Source organism: Onychostoma macrolepis, chromosome 20 (assembly GCF_012432095.1).
Source record: "Onychostoma macrolepis isolate SWU-2019 chromosome 20, ASM1243209v1, whole genome shotgun sequence".
Classification (NCBI taxonomy): Eukaryota; Metazoa; Chordata; class Actinopteri; order Cypriniformes; family Cyprinidae; genus Onychostoma; species Onychostoma macrolepis.
The window spans coordinates 9,085,352-9,107,915 of record NC_081174.1 but is presented as its reverse complement, the minus strand read 5'-3'; the positions used below and the strand labels follow the sequence as shown (position 1 = coordinate 9,107,915).

The following is a 22,564-nucleotide window of genomic DNA, read 5'->3' as shown; positions in this document are numbered from 1 at the left end:
CATGAAAAAGAGTCATCTCCATATGATCTGTTCCTGTGAGGAACATTGACAAGATTGGAACTTGATGAGCTTTAAAGTTTTCATTTAAAATAATATTTACATTAACAAGAGCAGTAAGAGTTTACAAGTAGATTTGCATTTCCTGGTGGAAAGGAAGGGTATTTTCTGATGTCCTGATACTCATTATTCATCTCTGTTGGCTGTCCACAAAAATCTACACATAATACAGCATTATGTTTTGCACAGTCATGGTTCAGTAGATGTATTACACCAGTCTTCAATGCCACATGATCCTTCAGAAATCATTCTGAAAATCATAAATTCAGAAATCATAAAAATCTTAGTGTATATAATAATAATAACAACACAACAATAATATGCAATTATTATTGTAATGACATTTTAACTTTCTAGAATGTAAGTGAGTGGGAGACTTTCACAATTCAATAAAATCTAATTTGAAGTTTATTAAAATCAAATTAAGCAATACATGAAATTTACTGGCTGATATTTAGTCCAAAATCACTCCGCTTGTCTGTGCACATTCCAGAAAAGGTAACATGTTATGCCAGTAGCTGGAAACAAGTGAGTCAATGAATCATTTACTCAATCAATTTGTTCAAACATACTGATTCATTCGGGAGTGAAATGCCACTTTCTGTTTCTCAGTGACAGGTATATCAAGTATTTTCAATAACAGACTACTACAAAATAAAGTTTGAGTAGAGCTTGAACATTAAGCAGCTTGAGAATAAGAAAATGTTGACGTTTTGAGGAATAGTCTATCAATACAGTGCTGTGCTGAAATATGTGACTGGTCAAGATTCCTTGCAATATTTATATGCTGCTTGCAATAATTATTGTATAAAAAATGAAAAGTAAAATCTTAAGAGTCAGTAGCCTACTTTCTAAGATTATCATTTTGAAATACAGCCCATCAGGCATGACCCTCTTTTTGTTAGACTCATATGCATTAACATAGTGTGTCCAATTTCTCAAAATATTAAAACAACAGAAGATTTTTTTCCATAATGGAATTTTACACTCACACTGAATTTTCAGCTTAGGCTAAACAAACAGCAAAAGCCTAGCAGCAGCCATAAGATACTTCACTGAAAGATACACCACCAGGGAACCAAACAGGATTTTCCACATGGGACCTAAAAGAGATTATTTTAGCATCTAGCTTATTCAGCACTCTCCAAATCGTTTTTAACCCTTAACTGTGTGGAGGCGATCAATATGATATAGGCCCATATGGCCAATATGTACAACCCAAATTCCGGAAATGTTGGGACGTTTTTTAAATTTGAATAAAATGAAAACTAGAAGAATTTCACAATTATATGCACAAAATGAGCTCATTTCAAATTTGATGCCTGCTACAGGTCTCAACATAGTTGGGACGGGGGCATGTTTACCATGGTGTAGCATCTCCTCTTCTTTTCAAAACAGTTTGAAGATGTCTGGGCATCGAGGTTCTGAGTTTCAGGAGTTTTGGTGTTGGAATTTGGTCCCATTCTTGGCTGATATAGGTTTCCAGCTGCTGAAGAGTTAGTGGTGGTCTTTGACGTATTTTTTGTTTAATGATGCACCAAATGTTCTCTATAGGTGAAAGATCTGGACTGCAGCCAGGCCAATTCAGCAGCCGGACTCTTCTACTACGAAGCCATGCTGTTGCAATAGGCATTGTCCTGCTGAAATACACGTCACCTGGAGGGGAGCATATGTTGCTGTAAAACCTTTATATACCTTTCAGCATTCATAGTGCCTTCCAAAACATGCAAGCTGCCCATACAGTATGCTCTTATGCACCCCCATACCATCAGAGATGCTGGCTTTTGAACTGAACGCTGATAACACGCTGGAATGTCTCCTCCTCTTTAGCCCAAAGGACACGGCGTCCGTGATTTCCAACACGAATATCAAATTTGGACTCGTCTGAGCATAGAACACTTTTCCACTTTGAAACAGTCCATTTTAAATGAGCCTTGGCCCACAGGACACGACAGTGCTTCTGGACCATGTTCACATGGCTTCCTTTTTGCATGATAGAGCTTTAGTTGGCATCTGCAGATGGCACGGCGGATTGTGTTTACCGAAAGTGGTTTCTGGAAGTATTCTTGGGGCCATTTAGTAATATCAATGACAGAATCATGCCGATGAGTGATGCAGTGTGGTCTGAGGGCCCGAAGACCACGGGCATCCAACAAAAGTCTTCGGCCTTGTCCCTTACGCACAGAGATTTCTGCAATTTCTCTGAATCTTTTGATGATGTTATGCACTGTAGATTTTGACATTGGGGAACGTTGTTTTTAAAGTATTCCACAATATTTTTACACACTCTGCCCATCTTTACTTCTGAGAGACTCTGCCTCTCTAAGACATCCCTTTTATAGCTAATCATGTTACAGACCTGATGTCAATTAACTTAATTAGTTGCTAGATGTTCTCCCAGCTGAATCTTTTCAAAATTTCTTGCTTTTTCAGCCCTTTGTTGCCCCCGTGCCAACTTTTTTGAGACCTGTAGCAGGCATCAAATATGAAATGAGCTCATTTAGTGGATAAAAGTGTCAATATTTCTCCATTTAAACATTTGTTATGTTCTCTATGTTCTATTGTGAATAAAATACTGGCTCATGTGATCTGAAAGTCTTTTAGTTTTCATTTTATTCAAATTTAAAAAATGTCCCAACATTTCCGGAATTCGGGTTGTACATAAATATGTGAATAACTCATCTTCAATTCCTCATATTCATGGACTCCTGGAAGATCATCGGGTCAGATCTTTGTTAATTCTGCAAGACTAAACATACTGTTTGCTAAAGTGAAGCCGTAGAAGAACATGCAGAAGACAACTTAAGAAAGAAGATAATAAAGCTGAAATCATTTGCATTTATTCTGGTGAATAAGAGTCATAAATTACATGCTTTCCGGATTTCAGTAAAGCAGTTTCTTGAGGCTGTCAACAGCAAAGCTGAACAAGACAGCTAAATGACCCAAAAGGTTAGAGGGAAGTGCTTAAACAAAACCCAGCCAAGTTTGTGCAGCAATGTGAGGACCTGAATGCCAGGATGGCAGTTCGGGAATGGCTAGAGCTGACAGTGTATATAAAGTTAGCCAGCTTTTTGGACTGAGTAATCAAACAGGAACAAAAGAAAAGCTTAGAAAGTAAAAAAAAAAAAAAGGTACCTTAGGGATGAAGTAAGCAGAGGAAAGTTGCAAAAACTCAAAACTTAAAGCTGAGCAATGATCCTTTGAAAAGAGTGGAGGACGAAGATCAAGAAAGAAAGAAATCACAAAGTCAGAGACACAGTGCATAAATCCAAAAAGGAAGTTACTGGATAAAAAGAAATGGTAGGTTGACAAACTATAAAAGAGCATGTTAGACCTTGAGAAAATATATTGGGATTTTTAAGGTGAGCAAGTCTGAAGGTCTACAGCTGCATGATAAAGAACTTGGAAATTTTAATGGAAAGAGGCTTGACATAAATACAGCTTTGATAAAATACTGCAAGTTTAGTCCCTCGCACCTGTTCGGAGAGAACCTGGTACTGCTTCAGCCGTTGCTTTGGTGTCTTGCTCCATCTTGTGGTTCAAAGGGTGCAGCCTATTTGAATCTTCTAAATATGACAATGAATTGAACCACATAGCCTACAGAAAATGCAAATAGTTTAGTTAATTTTTAAAAACAAATTTGAATATTTAATTGTATTCCTCACTAAAATGTCCATTGTGTAACAAATATGTTTATATTTGACTAAAAATAAAACTAATTTGTCACTGAAGATATATGTAACAATTGGATTATAATAAATAAAATACCTGACTTATTACTGATTCATTCTCTGTTATTATCTGTGGTTGTGTCATGTGGTATGACACGCCTGCCAGGTGCCTGTCTGATTCATTTTAGCGAATCGGTTCGTTTCATTGAAAGATGATTCACTAATTCATTTGAGTCATCATGTTCATCATGGTAGCAATTATGTTGAATAACTACAATTTATGACTATTTAAGTATTTAAGTAAGTTATCTTAAGTAGTATTTATCGTAAACTAATTAATGTGTTCCAGTTGTCATCCTCATTTAGATCCATTGTGTCAGATAGGCTACTATTTTACAAGAAAAAGTATATTTTTAATGTAATATCATCCAACCAAAATCAACACATATTATTAAAATGTGCTTATTTTGGTTATGTTGTCTTGATTTAAGCACATTAATATGATAAAATAAACTGGTCACTGAATCTGGGTGCAGTTACTGAATGTTGGAGATTAAAAAATATGGGGATTGTCAAGGTTAACATATTAAAGAGAGATAGCAACGATTTCTTATATAATACCTTACTGGAATAATATTGTGGACAGTGTAGGGACTTTGCCTCATAAGTATCTGCTCACAAATAAAGTAAAAGAAGTAATATTTAAGTTCAGTTACCCTACTAAAGCTTTTCTTAGAAAATATAAGTTAGACATTGAAGTGAATTGCAGTTTTCATTCTTCTTTTGGTCAGATTTTGTAATGCTTATGCAATCTTATTTTGTAAGTGACTTTTCTTTTTGTTTTAAAAAATTGTTTGACTAGGCTACTCATTTTTGTCTCCTGCGAGCTAAATTTCACATTCACTAGCAATAGTTTACTGGTTCTAAACCTCTCTTTTCGTTGTTCAGAGTTGATTTAGACAAGTATATGGCAACTATCCATAGTTATGTCAATCTTAAAGCTATGAAAACAGTATTTCTGTATTCTTCCTTTGAGTCTTTATAAGGTGTTCATTCATTTATTTATTTTCTATTTGGTTGGTTTGTTTGTTACCCTGGGAATACGTATGTATCTGTGTTTACTTTTGTATGTGTAAAAAAACAAAAAAACTAGTGCTGTCAAATGACTAATCGCGATTAATCGCATCCAAAATAAAAGTTTTTGTTTACATAATATACGAGTGTGTACTGTGTATATTTATTATGTATATATAAATACAAACACATGCATGTATATATTTAAGAAAAATATGTTGTTTATATGTTAAATATATTTATATATCATATAAAATATAAATATATAAATGCATATACATGTAAATATTTTCATGTATTATATACTGTATGTGTGTGTATTTATACATAATAAATGGACAGTACACATACATTTATTATGTAAACAAAATATTTTATCTTGAATGCGATTAATCGTTTGACAGCACTACAAAAAACAGAACAGTTGATTCAAGAACGCTTCGCGAATCAGTTCGACTGAATCAATAGAACCGATTCGCACATGAATCGCGAATCAGACACTTCCTGAAGCTGACACTTCCTGTAGCACCGCCTCAAACAAAACAAGCAACTTTCCAAAGAACCTAGAAAGAAGGTCGCTGTGAAGACAGTCTACAATACTTCTTTATTAATCACCCGTCTATAATCGAGAGAGAGAGTGTGTGTTCATACAAGCGCTGAGGCTGTGAGCTGGGATTACAGCTATGATGGCGTCCAGCTACAGCGCGAAGGAGGAAGACGGTCATCACACCGGATCCGCGGGGCTCGGCGGAGCCGCCATCCGGACCAGAAAGCCCGACAACACGGCCTTCAAACAGCAGCGGCTACCGGCCTGGCAGCCCATCCTGACCGCGGGGACCGTGCTGCCCGCCTTCTTCATCATCGGCCTCATCTTTATCCCCATAGGAATCGGCCTCTACGTGACATCCAACAACATCAAGGAGTTCGAGGTTTGAGCCTGTTGCGCTGTGTTTAGTGTCATTTTACTGACAAATAACGTTACACAGCGATTAGACGCATATGTTATGTAACCGCGTGATTAACATGTATGCGTGTTTCTCTGCTTCTCAGATTGACTATACTGGCACTGACATGTCCAGCCCGTGTTTTAACTGCTCTCAAAGCTTCAGCTGGAACAGCACGTCTCCATGCAAATGTGTCCTGTTCTTCTCTCTAGACCAGCCTTTCGAAGTGAGTGTGTGCGACCTGACCATTGTGTTGCATTCCTGGTGAAGGATAGTTGAGACAAAAGTAAACGTTCTGTCATTTACTCACGCTCGCGATGCTCCAAACCCACGTGACTTAACCCTGTAAAGCTGGACATATGACAAAACAGTCCAAAAAAACCTTTTTATTTAATGAAACAATTTATGGAACCTTTAGAGTCGACAAAATCTAAAAAAAAGTTTGCTTTTGTAATGTTTGAGTTACATATAGTATATAAGTAAGAATCAAATGGAGCTTTATGGATGTTCATTGCTGTCTGGTGGTGTTCATTATTTAAAAATATAATGGAACCATAGCGCTTTTTGTTAGTAGTTTCATCTGATTACTTTTATCTGTACATGAGAAAACCATAAGCTTGACAAAAACCTTCACTATCCTGAATGGTAACATTTAAAACACAGCACATATTATAAATACAAATGTTCCCAGTTTATTTTATTATTTTTTTTACGAAGGATATTTGTTTGGAGGTGATAATGGGCTTTCGTAACAGTGCCGGTTCTTGATGCTAACTTTATGTCCTCAGAGTAACGTCTTCATGTACTATGGCCTCTCAAATTTCTACCAAAACCATCGGCGGTATGTGAAGTCCAGAGATGACAGCCAGCTTAACGGAGACGAGCGCTCACTTAAGGTACTGCACATCTATCTATCTATCTATCATCAAACCTGAAAAACAGAGTCTCTATAAATCCATCAGTAACCCTGAAGAAGACGGAGTATCTATATCTATCTGTTTATTTATTGCTTGATGATTGACAGCTGTGGTGTTAATAGAAACTAAATAGTTGAGCTGATTTTGAGCTCGGCTGTCTGAGGTGTTTGACAGCATAGTATGCTCTGCCAGCTCGAACACATGTCAACATAAAGTCAACAACCGCTGTATGACAGCAGGGTTGTGCAACATGTATTTAGAAACATCTCGACACCTATTATAGTGGAGCCCTGTCAATCACCGGCAGTCACTGTCACGTTTAATGAACTTTAAACTGACTGACATTGCAATAGCTGCCAGCTGTGGGTTTTCTTTTTTTTTTTGTTAAGTTACAATAGGTCTGCTGCATCCTGAGTACAAGAAGTACTTAATTCTTGATTTGATGCTATAAAATTGCATGTTATTAATTGAAGCTCAAAGCATATTGTTATATTTCAGGAGCCAAGCAAAGAATGTGAGCCATACCGCACTAATGAAAACAAGCCTATAGCCCCGTGTGGAGCCATTGCTAACAGCATGTTTAATGGTGAGACCTGGATCCGAATACTTACCATCGTAAGACTGTTTCCTCAAGAGTTTTAATATTGCTCGTCTCTTCCTCTCTTTGCTTCAGACACTCTGGAATTGTTTTACATTGATCCCAATGGAACAAAAACACTAATTCCATTGGTCAAAAAAGGGATTGCATGGTGGACGGACAAACATGTGAAGTTCAGGAACCCTGGGGGAAGCAACCCAAATCTTACTGCTGTTTTTATAGGTAGAATAAATATACTTGTATATAATTCTGTATAGAGGATTATATGTACTCTGATGGATTAGCATTGGTTTTTCCCGTATCTCTAACTAAAACGCTCCTCATCTTCCAGACACAGCGAAGCCGGTCAACTGGCGCAAGCCTGTTTATGAGCTGGACACTGACATAGAAAACAACGGCTTCATAAATGAGGATTTCATCGTGTGGATGCGCACCGCAGCTCTCCCCACCTTCAGAAAGCTCTACCGCATTATTCAGAAGAAGAACAACATGACACCCACACTTCCCAGAGGCAACTACAGCCTGGAAGTCATCTACAGTATCCTTGCATTGCATACCTTTAACACATAAAGAAATATTTCCGATTCGACGCAAGATGCTTTTTGTAACATTCTGATATTGTGCGCAGATAGCTTTTCATTCTAAAAAATTATTAAATTAGAAAAAAAAAAAAAAGAAGGATTTAAGTATATTCTACTGTTCAAAAGTTCAGGGTCAGAATGATTTTTTTCTTTATAAAGAAATTAACATTAACATTAAATTGATCAAAAGTTACGAAAGATTTTAATAAATGTTGTTCTTTTGAACTTTCTAAAAATGACAGTTTCTACAAAAATATGAAGCAGCATAACTGTTTTAACATTGATAATAAAAAGTTACCAAAATGTTTTTTGAGTACCAGATCAGCTGTTGTAATGGCTGCTGAAAATCCAGCTTTCCCATTATAAAAAAAAATTAATTACATTTTAAAATAGAAAACAGTTATTTTACATTGTAGTATTGTACAATATTACTGTAATTTTGATCAAATAAATACACTTTGATGAGAATAAGAAACTTCTTACATTAAAAAAAATCTTACTGACCACATAAGGTTTGTATATTTGCTTTGAACTAGCTAAAAAAATATATTTTTTCCATCTGTGGAATCATAACTGCTATTGTTGTCTAGTAGTCAAACAACAATAAAGTCAAAATCTAGTTGACCATAGACTTTTATTTATTAAATCAACTACTAAATGAAGGAAGGCTGATATTAGTTTACCTACAAAGTAGTAAATATCTATATTTACCTAATATTATCTTTTTGAAACCTTCACAGGAACTTCATGAACAATAATCAGTGAAAACCCAAGATGTTTTTTTACGTGTTTGATCTTATAACAACAAAGAAAGAAAAAGAAAACCGATTAATAGAAATAAATGAATAGCTTGAAGATTGAATTTTTTAATCAGTTATTTTCTGAAGTAAATTATGGTTTTATTGTTCAGTTCTAAAACTCAATTTACAAAGAATACATTCAATATATGAATAGGTCTCATCATTAAATTTAAAGGGGTGGTTCACACCAAAATAAAAATTCTGTCATTAATTATTTACATTAATTACATTTACACTAATTACTAATTACATTAATTACCCTCATGTCGTTTCAAACCCGTTAGACCTTCATCTTCAAAACACAAATTAAGATATTTTTGGTGAAATCCGAGAGCTTTCTGACCCTTCATAGACAGACAGCAACGCAACTACCATGTTCAAGGCCCAGAAAGGTAGTAAGATAGTAAAGCTACGAGAATACTTTCCTTTCCGTGCGTTGATCACAGTAATTAATGGGTTACTTACTTACTTAATGGTTAAAACATTTTTGGGTGAACTATCCCTTTAAGCAAAGTGCAAACACTGGTTGATTGGATATATTTGAATAACTTCTGAATTGATATTATTTCCTCAACCACTTGCCCCTCAGATTACCCCGTGCGCAGCTTTGAGGGCCGGAAGCGAATGATCCTCAGCACCATCTCCTGGATGGGAGGGAAAAACCCCTTCCTGGGCATCGCCTACTTAACCGTGGGCTCCATCTGCTTCTTCCTCGGCGTGGTGCTCCTCTTCATTCATCACAAATACGGAAACCGCAACAACAGCTCTGATATTCCCAATTAAGCTTGTCGAGTGCATGCGATCTGTCAGCCACAGGGTTTGAGTAGCATGCTTAAAGGTGCAAGAGTATTTGACCACTTGATGTTCTGTTTATTTATTTCTCGATGTTGTGTCCACTTCAAAGTTTTATTTTTGAATTTTTATTTTTTCTGATGATGGTTGATGGCTCATTTCAAGCATGTTTTGGCCGTCGATATGCACATATGTCTGAGATTAGTGTGATATTACAACATACGTCCGGGATAAAGACCAAGTTGTATAAAGTACAGTAAGTTAATGTATATTTGTATTTCATTTAAATGGTTTTACTTTTGGCCAAAAGTAATGTTTAAACAGGGCAACATAATATGACTACTTTTAACAGTTTAATGTACAAAGGATAATTTCACTTTTCCTCAAGGTTCATAAAGGCAAATACTGTGGCTCTGTTTACTTTCAAACTTCTTTGTAGTGCCAGATTATGGTAGGGATCAATAACAACTACCATTAAACTTTACAGATTGTTCAAATCTTTTTTTGTTTCCTGGAGATGCTTGTGCTCTTTAAAGAAGCTTTGCTGTGTGTAATTCATGGCTTGCAAGGACCAAACGTTTCATTCTTTGTCTATTTAATTGAAACTGTCTTGGGCTTATTTTGGCTGTTGTGTCTTTTTTAAGTGTTTCAGCATGTCTGCCTCTAACAAATAAGCACTTTAGATTGTGACAAGCCATACATTTTTTGGCCAGTTTTTAGGAGTGCGTATTTTGTTGTTGGGTGAATAAAATGCCTAATTGCTGAACTTACTGAGAATTTCTCATGATTGTGTGTTGAAGTATCCTTTGCACTCTTCAGTAGCAGGAGGTGATACCAAAGACAACATTGAAGACAAAATTAGCATGTTAAATCAGTTAAAAAGTGTTATTTTCCTGTATTGAATTGGTGTATTTAATGTTTAAACAGGATGTTTAGTTGGAACATATCAAAAGGCTCATCTTATGCAATCGGCTTTAGTATCACAATCTGAAACCATAGGTTTGCTACATTGAAACAATTTTGAAAAGATAGCTTACCCCAAAATTGCTCACAATCATGTTTTTTTTTTTTTTTTCAATGAAAAATATATTTTTGCATATGTAATAGCATAGAGGTTTGAAACAACATCGATATTTTCATTAAATTAAATAGATTAATAACAGCATGCAGATTTGGAATGACCCTCTGCAGTGAATGGGTGCCGTCAGAATGAGAGTTTAAACGGCTGATAAAACATCACAATAATCCACAAGTAATCCACATCACTCCAGTCCATGAATTAACATCTTGTGAAGTAAAAAAAAAAAAAAAAAGTATATTTGCAAGAAACAAATCCATCATTAGCATGTTTTTAACTCCATAATCCATATGAAGCAGGAGAGAAATATGCAAAGATGAAGAACCATTTACGAGTTAAAACAGATACGTCTGTGAATTCTGATGTGAAAGGAAAACGGGTGATGAACGTTTTCACTGGGGCATTATTATGGATTATGGTATTTAATTTTAATAGTTTAAAGTTAAAATGTCTTGATGGATTTGTTTATACAAACACGTAGCTTTTCACTTCACAAGATGATAATTGATGGACTGGAGTGGTGTGGATTATTGTGATGATTTTATCAGATGTTTGAACTTTAATTCTGACGGCACCCATTCACTGCAGATGATTCATTGGTGAGCAATTGATGTAATGCTAAATTTCTCCAAATCTGTTCAGATGAAGAAACAAACTCATCTGCATTTTGGCTGGCCTGAGAATAAGTACATTTTCAGCAATCTGTAATTTTTGGGTGAATTATTCCTTAAAAACCATTTTTATACATGGTACCCCCCCAGTGATGCATGATAATACAATTGTTTTTTTTAAACCAAAGCTAGGATAATTGTTAAAAAGTCAATGTCATAAGAAAGCATGTGATGAATAAATGAAAATAGCACCATTTTATGTCATTTGATCAAGAAAGAGGAATATTTCCTCTTCTTTTGTGACCATGGTGAGACTCAGAAGGTGAATGCACGTAGAGCAGAAGGTATACAACACTAAGCAACACTAAAAGAGTTATTTCTGTTAGAAGTCTTCAAACTAAAACCCAGTAAAAAGGACCAGCGATCAAGCCATCTGTAAAGCTGTGAATCTGATAGCCTCTGGCTTCTTCATTACACCATAAGCAACATCTGTTCTCTCCTGCTGTTGGTATGTTGGACTGCATGAAAGAGCAGCTGTAGAACGGCCCAGAGGAAAAGTGCTGCTCTAATTACCTGCTTCCCAACCCAAGTGCCTGTTTCACTCGCTCTCACATCGTCAGCCCACCTCTGGACCACGGCTGACCTCACACAACATCAACAGCGATTGAGATGTGCTGGTGTGAGATAATGATGTGCACTGCAGCTCATGTGACTCGAACACTGTGTTCCTGTTTCTCTGTTCTCCTGTCAATTAGTGACAGACTTTCTTAGCAAGTTCAGTTAATGATCTTGGGTGTTAGAGAGAGTGAGACTTCCCAGAAGATTTAAAAGCAGTCTAGAATTTGAAAAGTTGCATCTGTTTAGAAAATGACTCAGCAAGTGTACATATGTCTCAGTGTGATGTCTGTCAGCTCTTTCATCTGCTCTTTCATGTTAATATATCAACCAATTTGTATGTTGTATACAGGTCCATATATATTTGGACACAGGCACATTTTTAATGAGTTTTAATTTGACGGTATTCTCATCAAAATTGGAGGAAAGGTTAAGGAATTACAGCTCTTTAATATATACCTTCCCCCTTTTTCAAGGGATCATAAGTAATTGGACAATTGACAGTTTCATGGACAGTCGTGGGCTATTCACGTATAGCAGGTAAAAGGTCTGGAGTTGATTCTAAGTGTGACGTTTGCATTTAGAAGCTGTTGCTGTGAACCCACATCATGCGGTCAGAGGATCTCTCCATGCAAGTGAAACAGGCAATTGTTAGGCTTCAAAAACAAAACCAATCCATCAGAGAGATAGCAGGAACATTAGGAGAGGCCAAATCAACAGTTTGGTACATTCTGAGAAAAACAGAATGCACTAGTGAGCTCAGCAACATAAAAAAGGCTTGAACGTCCACAGAGGACAACAGTGGTGGATGATCGGAGGACCCTCTCCTTGGTAAAGAAAAACCCTTTCACAACATCCAGCCAAGAGAAGAACACTCTCCAGGAGGTAGACGTGTCACATCTACAATCAAGAGAAGACTTCATGAGAGCAAATACAGAGGCTTCGCCACAAGCTGCAAACAAGCCCAGATTAGACTTCCCAAAAAACATCTAAAAAACCCAGACCACCTCTGGAAAAGCATTCTTTGGACGGCTGAAATTAAGATCAACCTGTACCAGAATGACTGGAAGAAAAAAGTATAGAGAAGGCTTGGAACAGCTCATGATCCAAAGCATACAACACCATCTGTAAAACATGGTGGAGCAGTGTGATGCATGAGCTGCATGGCTTCCAGTGGCACTGGGTTACTGGTGTTTAGTGATGATGTGACAGAAGACAGAAGCAGCCGGATGAATTCTGAAGTGTATAGGGATATACTCTCTGCCCAGATTCAGTCAAATCCTAGTCAGCTGAACACCTCTGGTGTGACTTCAAATGCAGACCTTGAGCCAAAAACTCATCACCTTACACCAATGGCTTGTACATACACAATATGGACAAAAGTATTGGGACACCCCCTTCTTTAGAACAGAAAAAGGCACTTCCAAAACTATGGCAACAAAGATGGAAACATAATTCATGTATTTAAAAATTGTATTTCCATCTCTGTTGCAACAGTTTTGGAAGTGTCTAAAATGACTGTACCCATATGTACAAGTCATTGGTGTTTGGTAAAGAGTTTTTGGCTCAAGATCTGCATTTAAAGTCACACCAGAGGTGTTCAGCTTGGATTAGGACTTGGCTTTCTGCAGACCAGTCAAGTTCTTCCACACTGACTAAATCAATCATTTCTTTTTGAACCTTGCCTTATTCACAGAGGCATTGTCATGTTAGAATAGAAAAGGGTCCTGTCCAAACTGTTGCTTTAAAATTAGAAGCACACAGTTCCCTAAAATATCATTATATGCCTAAACATTAAGATTTGTACTCATGGAAATTACTAAAGTAGTCAAATCTGTTCATTAGAAGGGGGTGACCCAATACTTTTGGCAATATAGTGTGTAAATATAGTGTGTGTATATATATATACAGTATGTATATATATATATATATATATATATATAGGATTTTAAATGTTTTTGAAAGAAGTCTCTTATATTCAGCAAGGCAAAATTGAGCAAAATTATATTATATTATATTATATTAATTATATTATATTATATTACATTATATAATATACACATTTTTAGATATGGACAACATTGTATGTTATATATTCTATATAAGTGGACAGCATGTTAATCAAAAAACATGCTTTTGTTGTTGTTTTCATTTCATTTAATTTTTGTTTTGTATTTGTAAGATATTTTAAGAAATGTTTTAGTGTTTTTTGTTTTGTTGTTGGTTTATTGTATAATTCATGATATGTGCATTTTCCGGTGTGTTGTTAGAGTGACATGGGATGGTCACAGAGTGCCGGGTGGCCCTGTCTAAATGATTCCTGAAGGAAAAGGGAAACACGGCTCACCTGACTGGGACACCACTGCTGCTTTTGTACCTGCACGTAATGAAAAATAATTGCAGAAGGGTTTTGTTAGTTGTTGCTCCAAACCATCCATGTGACAGTGTAATCAGTGTTGCCCAGAGCAACGCTGAGAGGTTGCCAGAGGTTCGGCCCCGCACGGGGTAATCCCCTGTTACACTGAGGGGATGTGTGTGAGTACATCTGTGTGTGTGTGTAAACATACAGTGAGTTCTAAAGACAACACTGAAAATCTGGGATTCAAAATCTAATTTCAACTATTTACTGTAATGTAGTTCACTAACAAACTAACTAAATAAAAATCACCCTCATGTCTGTCTTTCTTCTGTGTACAAAAGAACAAAAGAATATATTTTGAGAAATGTTTTTTTTTTTTTTTTGTATTTTATTAGAAGATATCTTGAGACATTTTTCAGTGCTTTTTGTTTTGTTTTGTTGTTCTCATTTCATTTTTTGTTAACATATTTTAATGGAAGGTTTTTTTTTTTTCAGTATAATGATAGTCAGTGAGGTTTTGTAATTGAAAGATATTTTAAGAAATGTTTTAGTGTTTGTTTGTTTGTTTTTGTCAATAATGAAAGTCAGTGAGGTTTTATTTTGAGAAATGTTTTAGTGTTTTGTTTTGTATTTGTATTATAAGATATTTTGAGAAATATTTAATTTTGTTAGTAAATATTTCATTGTTTTGTTTTGCAAATTCAGTATGTTTTTTAATATCATTTTATTTAATGTTTTTTATTAGGGGTTTTGTTAGTTTGTTTGTTTTGTATTTTATATGAAGATATGTTTCAATATTGTTTGGACCCCATGCACTGATTTAAATTATCTTCTTTAAATTAATCACTGATTTTAAGAGATCAAATGATAAAATGGGGGGAAATCCCATGTTTGACCTAAATTAATAAGCAACAACTGCAATATGCTGAAAAAAAAATACTCTGAAGACCTTAGCAACCACATCGTAAACCCTAGCAACCACCCACTGCACCCTACAGAGGAATCAGTTGGGGGAATTGCATAATATTATTATAATTTAATTTTATAAAAGAAACAGTGTCAACCCTTACATATTTTATCCTGATAACAACTCCCTTAAAAAGCCTTGTGTTTTTCTATCACCTAATCAATTGTTCCCCCAAAAGCTCCTGGTTCTCATGTCTCTGTTTTACTAATGAAGAGGGAACAGATTGTGGCTGGTGCGAATCGTCTGCTATCGTAATGAGAGAGGCATCAGAATTCAGCTCCAGCGGGGCCTGATTTTTTGCATATATATACAGACCATCTGATACACCCTCATGTCTGCTGCTGGCTCTGCTGTGAGCACATCCTCCTTTCATTTGGATGTGATGCTACAGGATTTCTCATATTGAGTCTCAGTACAAGATCAGTAAGCACTGCCTCTGTTTTTTAACCTGTTTTCTGCTCCAACAGGATATGAACATCGGTTCAGCTACTGCAATACTTCTCTAATTTAGATCTTCTGAAACACTTTTTGATACACATTACATTCTCCCTCTTGCAATTTTTCCAAGATTAAATAAGCACTTAGCATTAAATTTGATCCAAATGACACTCTGAGGTGACATTTTAGCATTCGAGATTGTGTGTCTGCAGTGCTGTTTGTGTCATGACCTTGGAGGCTTTAATGGCGGAGAGTGCTGCTGAAAGACGGACCACAGCGAGTAAAACTGAACAGTGACTAATGACCCTGTTTGGCTTTAAGAACTCCTGTTCGACTCCAGGCCTGTAATCACAGTGCCTTGCCATTTGATCTATCTTCAGAGAGAAGATGGAAGGTCAGGCTTTCACTGTAATTGCAACGATTTCGCTTGCCTGTAAGAACATTTCATAGAAGCTTTGCTATGTATAAATGCACCGCTGGTGGTCAGTAAATGACTTGGGCATTAAAAAAAAAATAAAATACATATATTCGGTCTTAATGACGTAGGGCTGTCACAATATGATATTTTTCACTACACGATAGAGGTCTGCATTCCCGCGGCTCTCCCGCGGTACCCAACCAGATTTCTTGCAATGCAGGATTAAATTCCAGAATAAAACGCGGTAGCGGTCGGTAACTCTGGTGTAATTTGAACGGGAGCGGGCGGTCTAACAATATCCTGTTCCCGATGTCCTTTCAGAACAGCATATCTGCTCTTTATTCTCATTGACCACAGGTACAGCCTGCACTTATGCACCCGCTGCACGCATGAACCACTGCTCTCACGCGTTTCATTTGCGGGGGCTGTGCACTCAACATGTGCATAACCATAACGGTCCTCAGAGCAGGTTGTAGCCCACCGGTGGTGACAGAACAGGCAGGTTGTCGATGAGTGACAGAGCAGAATAAGGATGGAGCAAAGTGAGGATGCGCTGTCCTTGAATAACCTTCAACTCGGTTTTGTTTACATTTTGCTTAGCCTATAATTTTAAATGACATGTATTTATTTATTTATTTTTCTCTGCGACACTTTTCCTACTGTGTTTACAGCAAAATGTTATTTTGACCAGACGAATAAAATAACTAATAGGCTGTTTTTGTACAACCTACATTTTTTTTTCTTTGCTACACTTTTTCCTATTGTGTTGTAAATGTTAAACGAATTGTATCCTGACAAGACGAATAAAAATACACTTTTTTTCCTACTGTGTTGGCAGCAAAATGTTAAACGAATTTTATATCTTACGACACAAAATTCGTTTAACATTTTGCTGTCAATAAATTCAAGACTCTTGACAAGACGAATAAAATAACAAATACAATTTTGTGCAGACTACACGTTTATGTTAGCCTATCTCTCTTTATTTTAGTAGAGGAAATTTAAATTTGAGATTCTGGAAATGAGATCTAAATTTAGCTGGAACGGTCGGTCAGGAAGAAAATTATTCTAAGCAGACAGCGGGTGAACAAAGAGTGAATATATCTCGGGAGCGGGACTAAAAAAACAGTCCCTCGCAGACCTCTACTACACGATTATCGTGAACTCAAAAATTCACGATAACGATATATCTGATATTAATAGAAATCTTGAAAAAGTAAAATAAATAAATCATGCTATCAGTCAAATTAATCTTTTTTTTTTTGACCAATGAATCACACCATTGCATACAAAAGGAACAATTACACTAAACAGAAGAGACTAATGCTAACCATTTTTAGTTTAGCACAATGCCAAAGTAATACAATAACGTTATATATTTTTACTATAAACTTGTGTTATAGCGTCGATCGATTGCTTGAAAGAACTTCCGTCAGTGAACTGATTTTTATTTTATAGCATTATTACTTTATAGTGATAAAGTTGATTAGCATTTCAATATAAATATACATTATCCTTATGAAAATACCTGGGATGGCTTGAAGAACAGATAAACCAAATACTGTTATAATCATGTGCTGATTCTCATAGCCTTTCAACCATAGATATGTAGGCTGTAGATGCCATATTCAGCCGCTCCAGATACGTTGATGCGTCCGCCATCTTGGAACAGTCTATGTCTTCACTCACAATAACAACCAATGAGTTTTAAAATGCAACAACATTGTGCAGAATCTGGATGTAAAAACCCTAAATTTAAATTCCTGAAGAAACTGCATAACCTTTCACATGTAATGTGTTGGTGTGTGTTTTAAATATGTATTAACTTAATATTACAGGTTTTTAAACTAAAGTATAGGCCTACTTTTTAAATGCCTTGTTAGCTAACGGCTTTATCTTGCTGTATTGCATAGTTTGTATAGTTTAGCAAAAGCATCTTCTGAAGTCTACTGAAGATATACATTTTCATACATGCATATACAGTTGCAGTACAGATGCAAATTTAAGTCAACCTGCGCTCCAGGGTTCGCAGACCATCCCAAAATGACTGAAGGCTTATGTATGGCACTCATAGAAACAGTCCCTAATAAGGTATCTACATATACTGTACATATATATGGTTTCAACATACAAAACGTTTTGTACAATGCATTTTATTGTTTTATTACTCCTATGAGCCTGCTTGTGGACTTTCTGTGTGAGGGCGCCCTCCAGTGTCGAGTATGAATGAAACAAATCACACATGACAGTTTAACGCTCCATAATGGGGCTGGCGCTTGATTATTATGTGTCAAATTATTGTATACGTACTATTCATGTTCATATTCATGCTAATACCAGTATTTTGTGACACCCTAATTAACACAATAACAATATTTCACTATTTAAATATCACGATTATCATCATTATCTGTATATTGTGACACTCTAATGACAAGCAATATTAAATATACCTAAAATCCTTATAATGTCCAGTAAGTTATTGAATTATTTTAATTTTTATCAGCACAAAAAAAAAGGACAGGTTTTATTCAGCAATGATGCATTTAATTGATTAAAACAGTAAACACGTACATTGTTAGAAAACTCAATTTGAAATAAATGCTATTTTTTGAACTTTCTGAAAAGAAAAAATTATTGAGCAACAAATCAGCATTCTAAAATGATTTCTGGAAAAAAAACATTTATTATTTGATTAATTAATCAGCATATCATGCTTTAATGGGTTTACGATCCTAATTTACAGTGATTTTGTTCCTCTTTAGTGTCTTTAGCCTCATGTTTTCACTCATCTATTCTTCATTAATGATTTAAAAAACAAAAAAAAAAAAAAAACACAGCTTTTAGTTGTTAAAGAAACTGTGATATACAAAATATGTGACCTAAAAATCAAAGTCTGTTTCTCTGAGGTTAAAGCTAAATAAGGCATCAAACTTTCATAGAAAACTGTGGGAGAGGGGGCGGCGGGAATCAGGCAACAAGGTCAACACTTTCTGCCTTGACCCACATGCATGCCAATTATTTTTGAATGTCCAAAATTAATGAAAGCCTCGCTGGGTTTGAGGCCATGCATGTGAATTTAACATCCTGTTATTGGACCTAAAATATTTTCCCATGTATATTCAGTGATATACAGTAACTATAGTTTCGGAGTCTTTGTCTGTGATTTGTTGGCATGTAGACAGGATATGGAGGGGCTTTGAGAGCTTTGAGGAAATGTGGTAAATATTAAAACGCCTGCAAAGCCATGGCAACACAATCTCTTCCCTGCAGACCCCTCAGTATCTCATTCTTCGACTGAAACAGTCATTTGTAACGGGCTGAACTGGACAATTTACAATTCTGTTTTCTAAATGACTTCTTCGGCGGTGTGGGTGCAAACATGTATTTAATGTAGACTTAATTTAATCTAGCATTTGGCAAAATACTGCATAGTTTGATTGGACGCACAATCTTGTCAACAGCAAAACACATGGAACAAAAAGAAGTGTCCAAGATAAAGAGAAAGACAACTCATTAAAACTTCGTTTAAATTTCATGTGATAAGTATAAATTAACTTACTTGTATTCATTTTGGTTTCATATAGTTTTGAAAAACAGTTATACTTTATTAGTACCATTATACCATTCTTAAAAGGTTTACTTTAAGAACACTAAACAGGCCATGTGTTGAAATCATCTTTTAAAAGAAGAATCATGTTTTATTTGCACCTTGAATGTGAGAGTATGTATCTCAATTTTCTAAACAAATGCTATTAGATATACATTTGTTTAATGTTTTAGAGGGTATAAACTATTTTGACACTTTTTGTCATATAAATATTAATTAATCTATAATTATATTTTGGGGGGAGTTGCACCACAGAAAATATTACAAGCTGAACTAAGCTTGCCTTGAAAAAAGATCAAGCCTGCACGTTTTTGCATGTTAATTGCACCACATGACTTTTGGCAGACAAAAGTTTTTAAAATACTGTTTTAATACATTTTAATAAGTAAGGTTTAATAAGTAAGTAAGGTTTAATAAGTAATTTAAAAAAAAAGCTTTTTCTTCACTGTAATGAGAGGGCAAGTTGTACCACCATGACATTTTTGACTTCAGAAATGACCTCAAATCAAAAATCTATATTTTAATTCATGAATTAAAAACATGTTCATCACAGTTTATTTCAATCATTGCTTGTATGACTTGCATTTTTAATGTATCCAGAAAATAAATAAATAAATAAATAAGGGTCATGTCATTTTGTAGTTTACCCTCATGTTGTTCTAAACCCGTACAACCTGTGCTACTTTCTTTATTCTGTGGAACAATAAATAAATAGATTAATTAATTAATCATTAATTATTTATTTATTTATTTTTTAAATGATTTTTTTAAAATATCAGTGTTTTGCTTGTTTTAGTTTTGTACTGTATTTTGCTAACATATCTTGAGAAATGTTTCAGACTTTTGTTTTTCATATTTACTGTTTGAAGAAATTATAATAAAAGTTTATGCAATTGTTTAATGTTTTAAAATTTTGCTCCTCATTGTGATAACAGGACAGTATCATAAATTAAAAAAAAAAAAAGTTTATCATAGAAGTGGTGTATTCAAGTCATTAATTGTGTGATTTACATTTTTAATGTGTTTTTGAATTAATATATCCAGACAAAAAAAAAAAGAGTGTCATGATGCCATTGACCCTTTATCTGCACAGACCTGTGACCAGTATTTCACTGACAACCAGTGGTGTCATGATATCAAACAACTATTAAAACATTAGCAGAATTCAGTTCATCATTCCAGTGAGGTTGTTTTCTCTTTTACCTTTATTTTGATCCAAAGTCAGTTGACTCGCTCCGAATGACCCCCAAGGCCCAGCGGAGCGGCTACACTTCAAAGCTTTGAAGGGAACGGACTGATGTTCCTCTCACTGCTGATAAAAGGTGCATAGTCACGCTGGCTATAGATTTTGAACTGTGTGCACATATAAACCTATTTAATCATTTTGACCTTCATTAAAAAACCGTTTGTAATTTACAGAAACTAAGTATATCCTGGTGTGGGACTAATGATTAGAAAACAATTTGTGTGAATAAATCACATCACAGCAGAAGAGAAGTGACATTTTCAGCATCTTCATCAACTGTTTGCAAATCTACTCCTATGTCTCTGTGCTGTAGTGTTTTTCTGCCTCTCCTCTTGCACGCAGTTGGTTTGATGTCTGTCCAACCAAAACCATCCATCGGCCTCCTGGGAGTTTGGAGGTCTTCCTGACATCAGATGGAATTGTTCAGTGCTGCTGCGCAAAGGACAAAGCTGTAAACCTTCAAATGTTACTCACAAACAAAAACACACAAACTTGGAATTTCGAGGAAGAACGGGATGTATCGCATTGACCTTTATGAAATCACAGTAGTACGACAGCAGTCACAAAAATCGCTTCCTGCTGTGCAACTCTGTTGAAGCCAAAATAACATTTCCTTTCCTTCTTGCCAAAAGCTGGTACACTAACAAAAGAAAACTGAAAGAAAGCATTTTAGGATTATACATGGAACATTGCTCTCTAACTAGATTTTCAAATGTTATAAAAAAAAAAACAGTGGAAAATGAAAAATGTAAGTTGCATGCAAACGTCAATAAGACAGATTTTTTTGGTGGTTGTCAGTGATTCCATACCAGGGTTATTTTAGTTAATTGAAAACTAAAGCCAAAAAAAAAAAAAAAAAAAAAGATTAATAAATATATAAAATAAAATGAAATAAAAATTATTACTTGAAATAAAATAAATGTTAAATAAAATCAAATAAAATATATTTAACAAATATTCCAGCTAGTTGGAAAAACAACATTTCCCATTTTCGTTTAGTTTAACCTGATGTACCAAAATAACAAAAACTAAATAAACTAAAGTTAATAAATAAAACCTATATATCCATAAATAATAATAATAATAATAAAAAAACACAACAAAATTACTAAAATTAAATTTGAGCAAAAATAATAGTATATCAATGATACAAAAATAAAACTGTGTTTGATGTTCTGTATGATAAAATTATATTCAGAAAAAATAAATAATAAAATAAAATAATAAATGTAAGCATGAGCGGAGAACGATGAGTTAGTAACTTCACTTAGTAACTTCTAACCATTAACTTTCCCTCTGGTCTAAGCAATGTGATGATTTACATGAATATGAATGTTTCCACAGGTTCTTGCTGTGCTTGGGCTGAAAGGCTTTGTGGATAAATGTAGTTTCCTCTCGTTATTTCTCACTATGTTCTCAGAAGCACATTTAACGCAGTTTATGTTGTTTTGCCAGTTCTTGTTACCATGGACACCAGATTTTTTTTTTCACATCTTGGGACAAGACAGTTTGGTAGGTATTGTGAATTATAGCATTATAATGATGGTAACGTGCCATACATTAGAGTTTGATATTAAAATACCATGGTGTTGCTGTTTGACACAATCACGATGACAATATAAGAGATGGTTGTCCAGCTGAACTCATTATGGAGGGAATCAACTATCCAAGGTCCTGAAAACTTTCTAAGGACAAGCACGTTTTTAGGCTCTAAAAATAACGTAATGCATCAGACTTCACAGCTCTGCTCAGTGTCTAAACTAATCAATCGGACAGTTTAGAAGCGAA

The 22,564-nt window shown here is 35.2% G+C and overlaps 1 protein-coding gene across 1 annotated transcript; it reads left to right on the top strand.

The window, feature by feature from the left end:
- Nucleotides 1-5,275: 5,275 nt before the first annotated feature.
- tmem30ab (transmembrane protein 30Ab) lies at nucleotides 5,276-9,935 on the top strand. Its single transcript, XM_058756972.1, has 7 exons — nucleotides 5,276-5,731; nucleotides 5,853-5,972; nucleotides 6,535-6,642; nucleotides 7,162-7,249; nucleotides 7,337-7,483; nucleotides 7,593-7,799; nucleotides 9,232-9,935. Exons 1-7 carry the CDS (start codon nucleotides 5,486-5,488, stop codon nucleotides 9,423-9,425), a joined length of 1,110 nt encoding a protein of 369 aa, XP_058612955.1. The 5' UTR covers nucleotides 5,276-5,485; the 3' UTR covers nucleotides 9,426-9,935.
- The last annotated feature ends 12,629 nt before the right edge of the window (nucleotides 9,936-22,564 follow it).

What these genes read in the sequence shown, in the direction of transcription:
- tmem30ab (XM_058756972.1), top strand. Translation starts at nt 5,486, where the DNA reads ATGATGGCGTCCAGCTACAGCGCGAAGGAGGAAGACGGTCATCACACC. An exon ending in CTCTAGACCAGCCTTTCGAA is followed by an intron (nt 5,973 to 6,534) that starts GTGAGTGTGTGC and finishes TTATGTCCTCAG; the next exon opens with AGTAACGTCTTCATGTACTA. An exon ending in TGCTAACAGCATGTTTAATG is followed by an intron (nt 7,250 to 7,336) that starts GTGAGACCTGGA and finishes TCTTTGCTTCAG; the next exon opens with ACACTCTGGAATTGTTTTAC.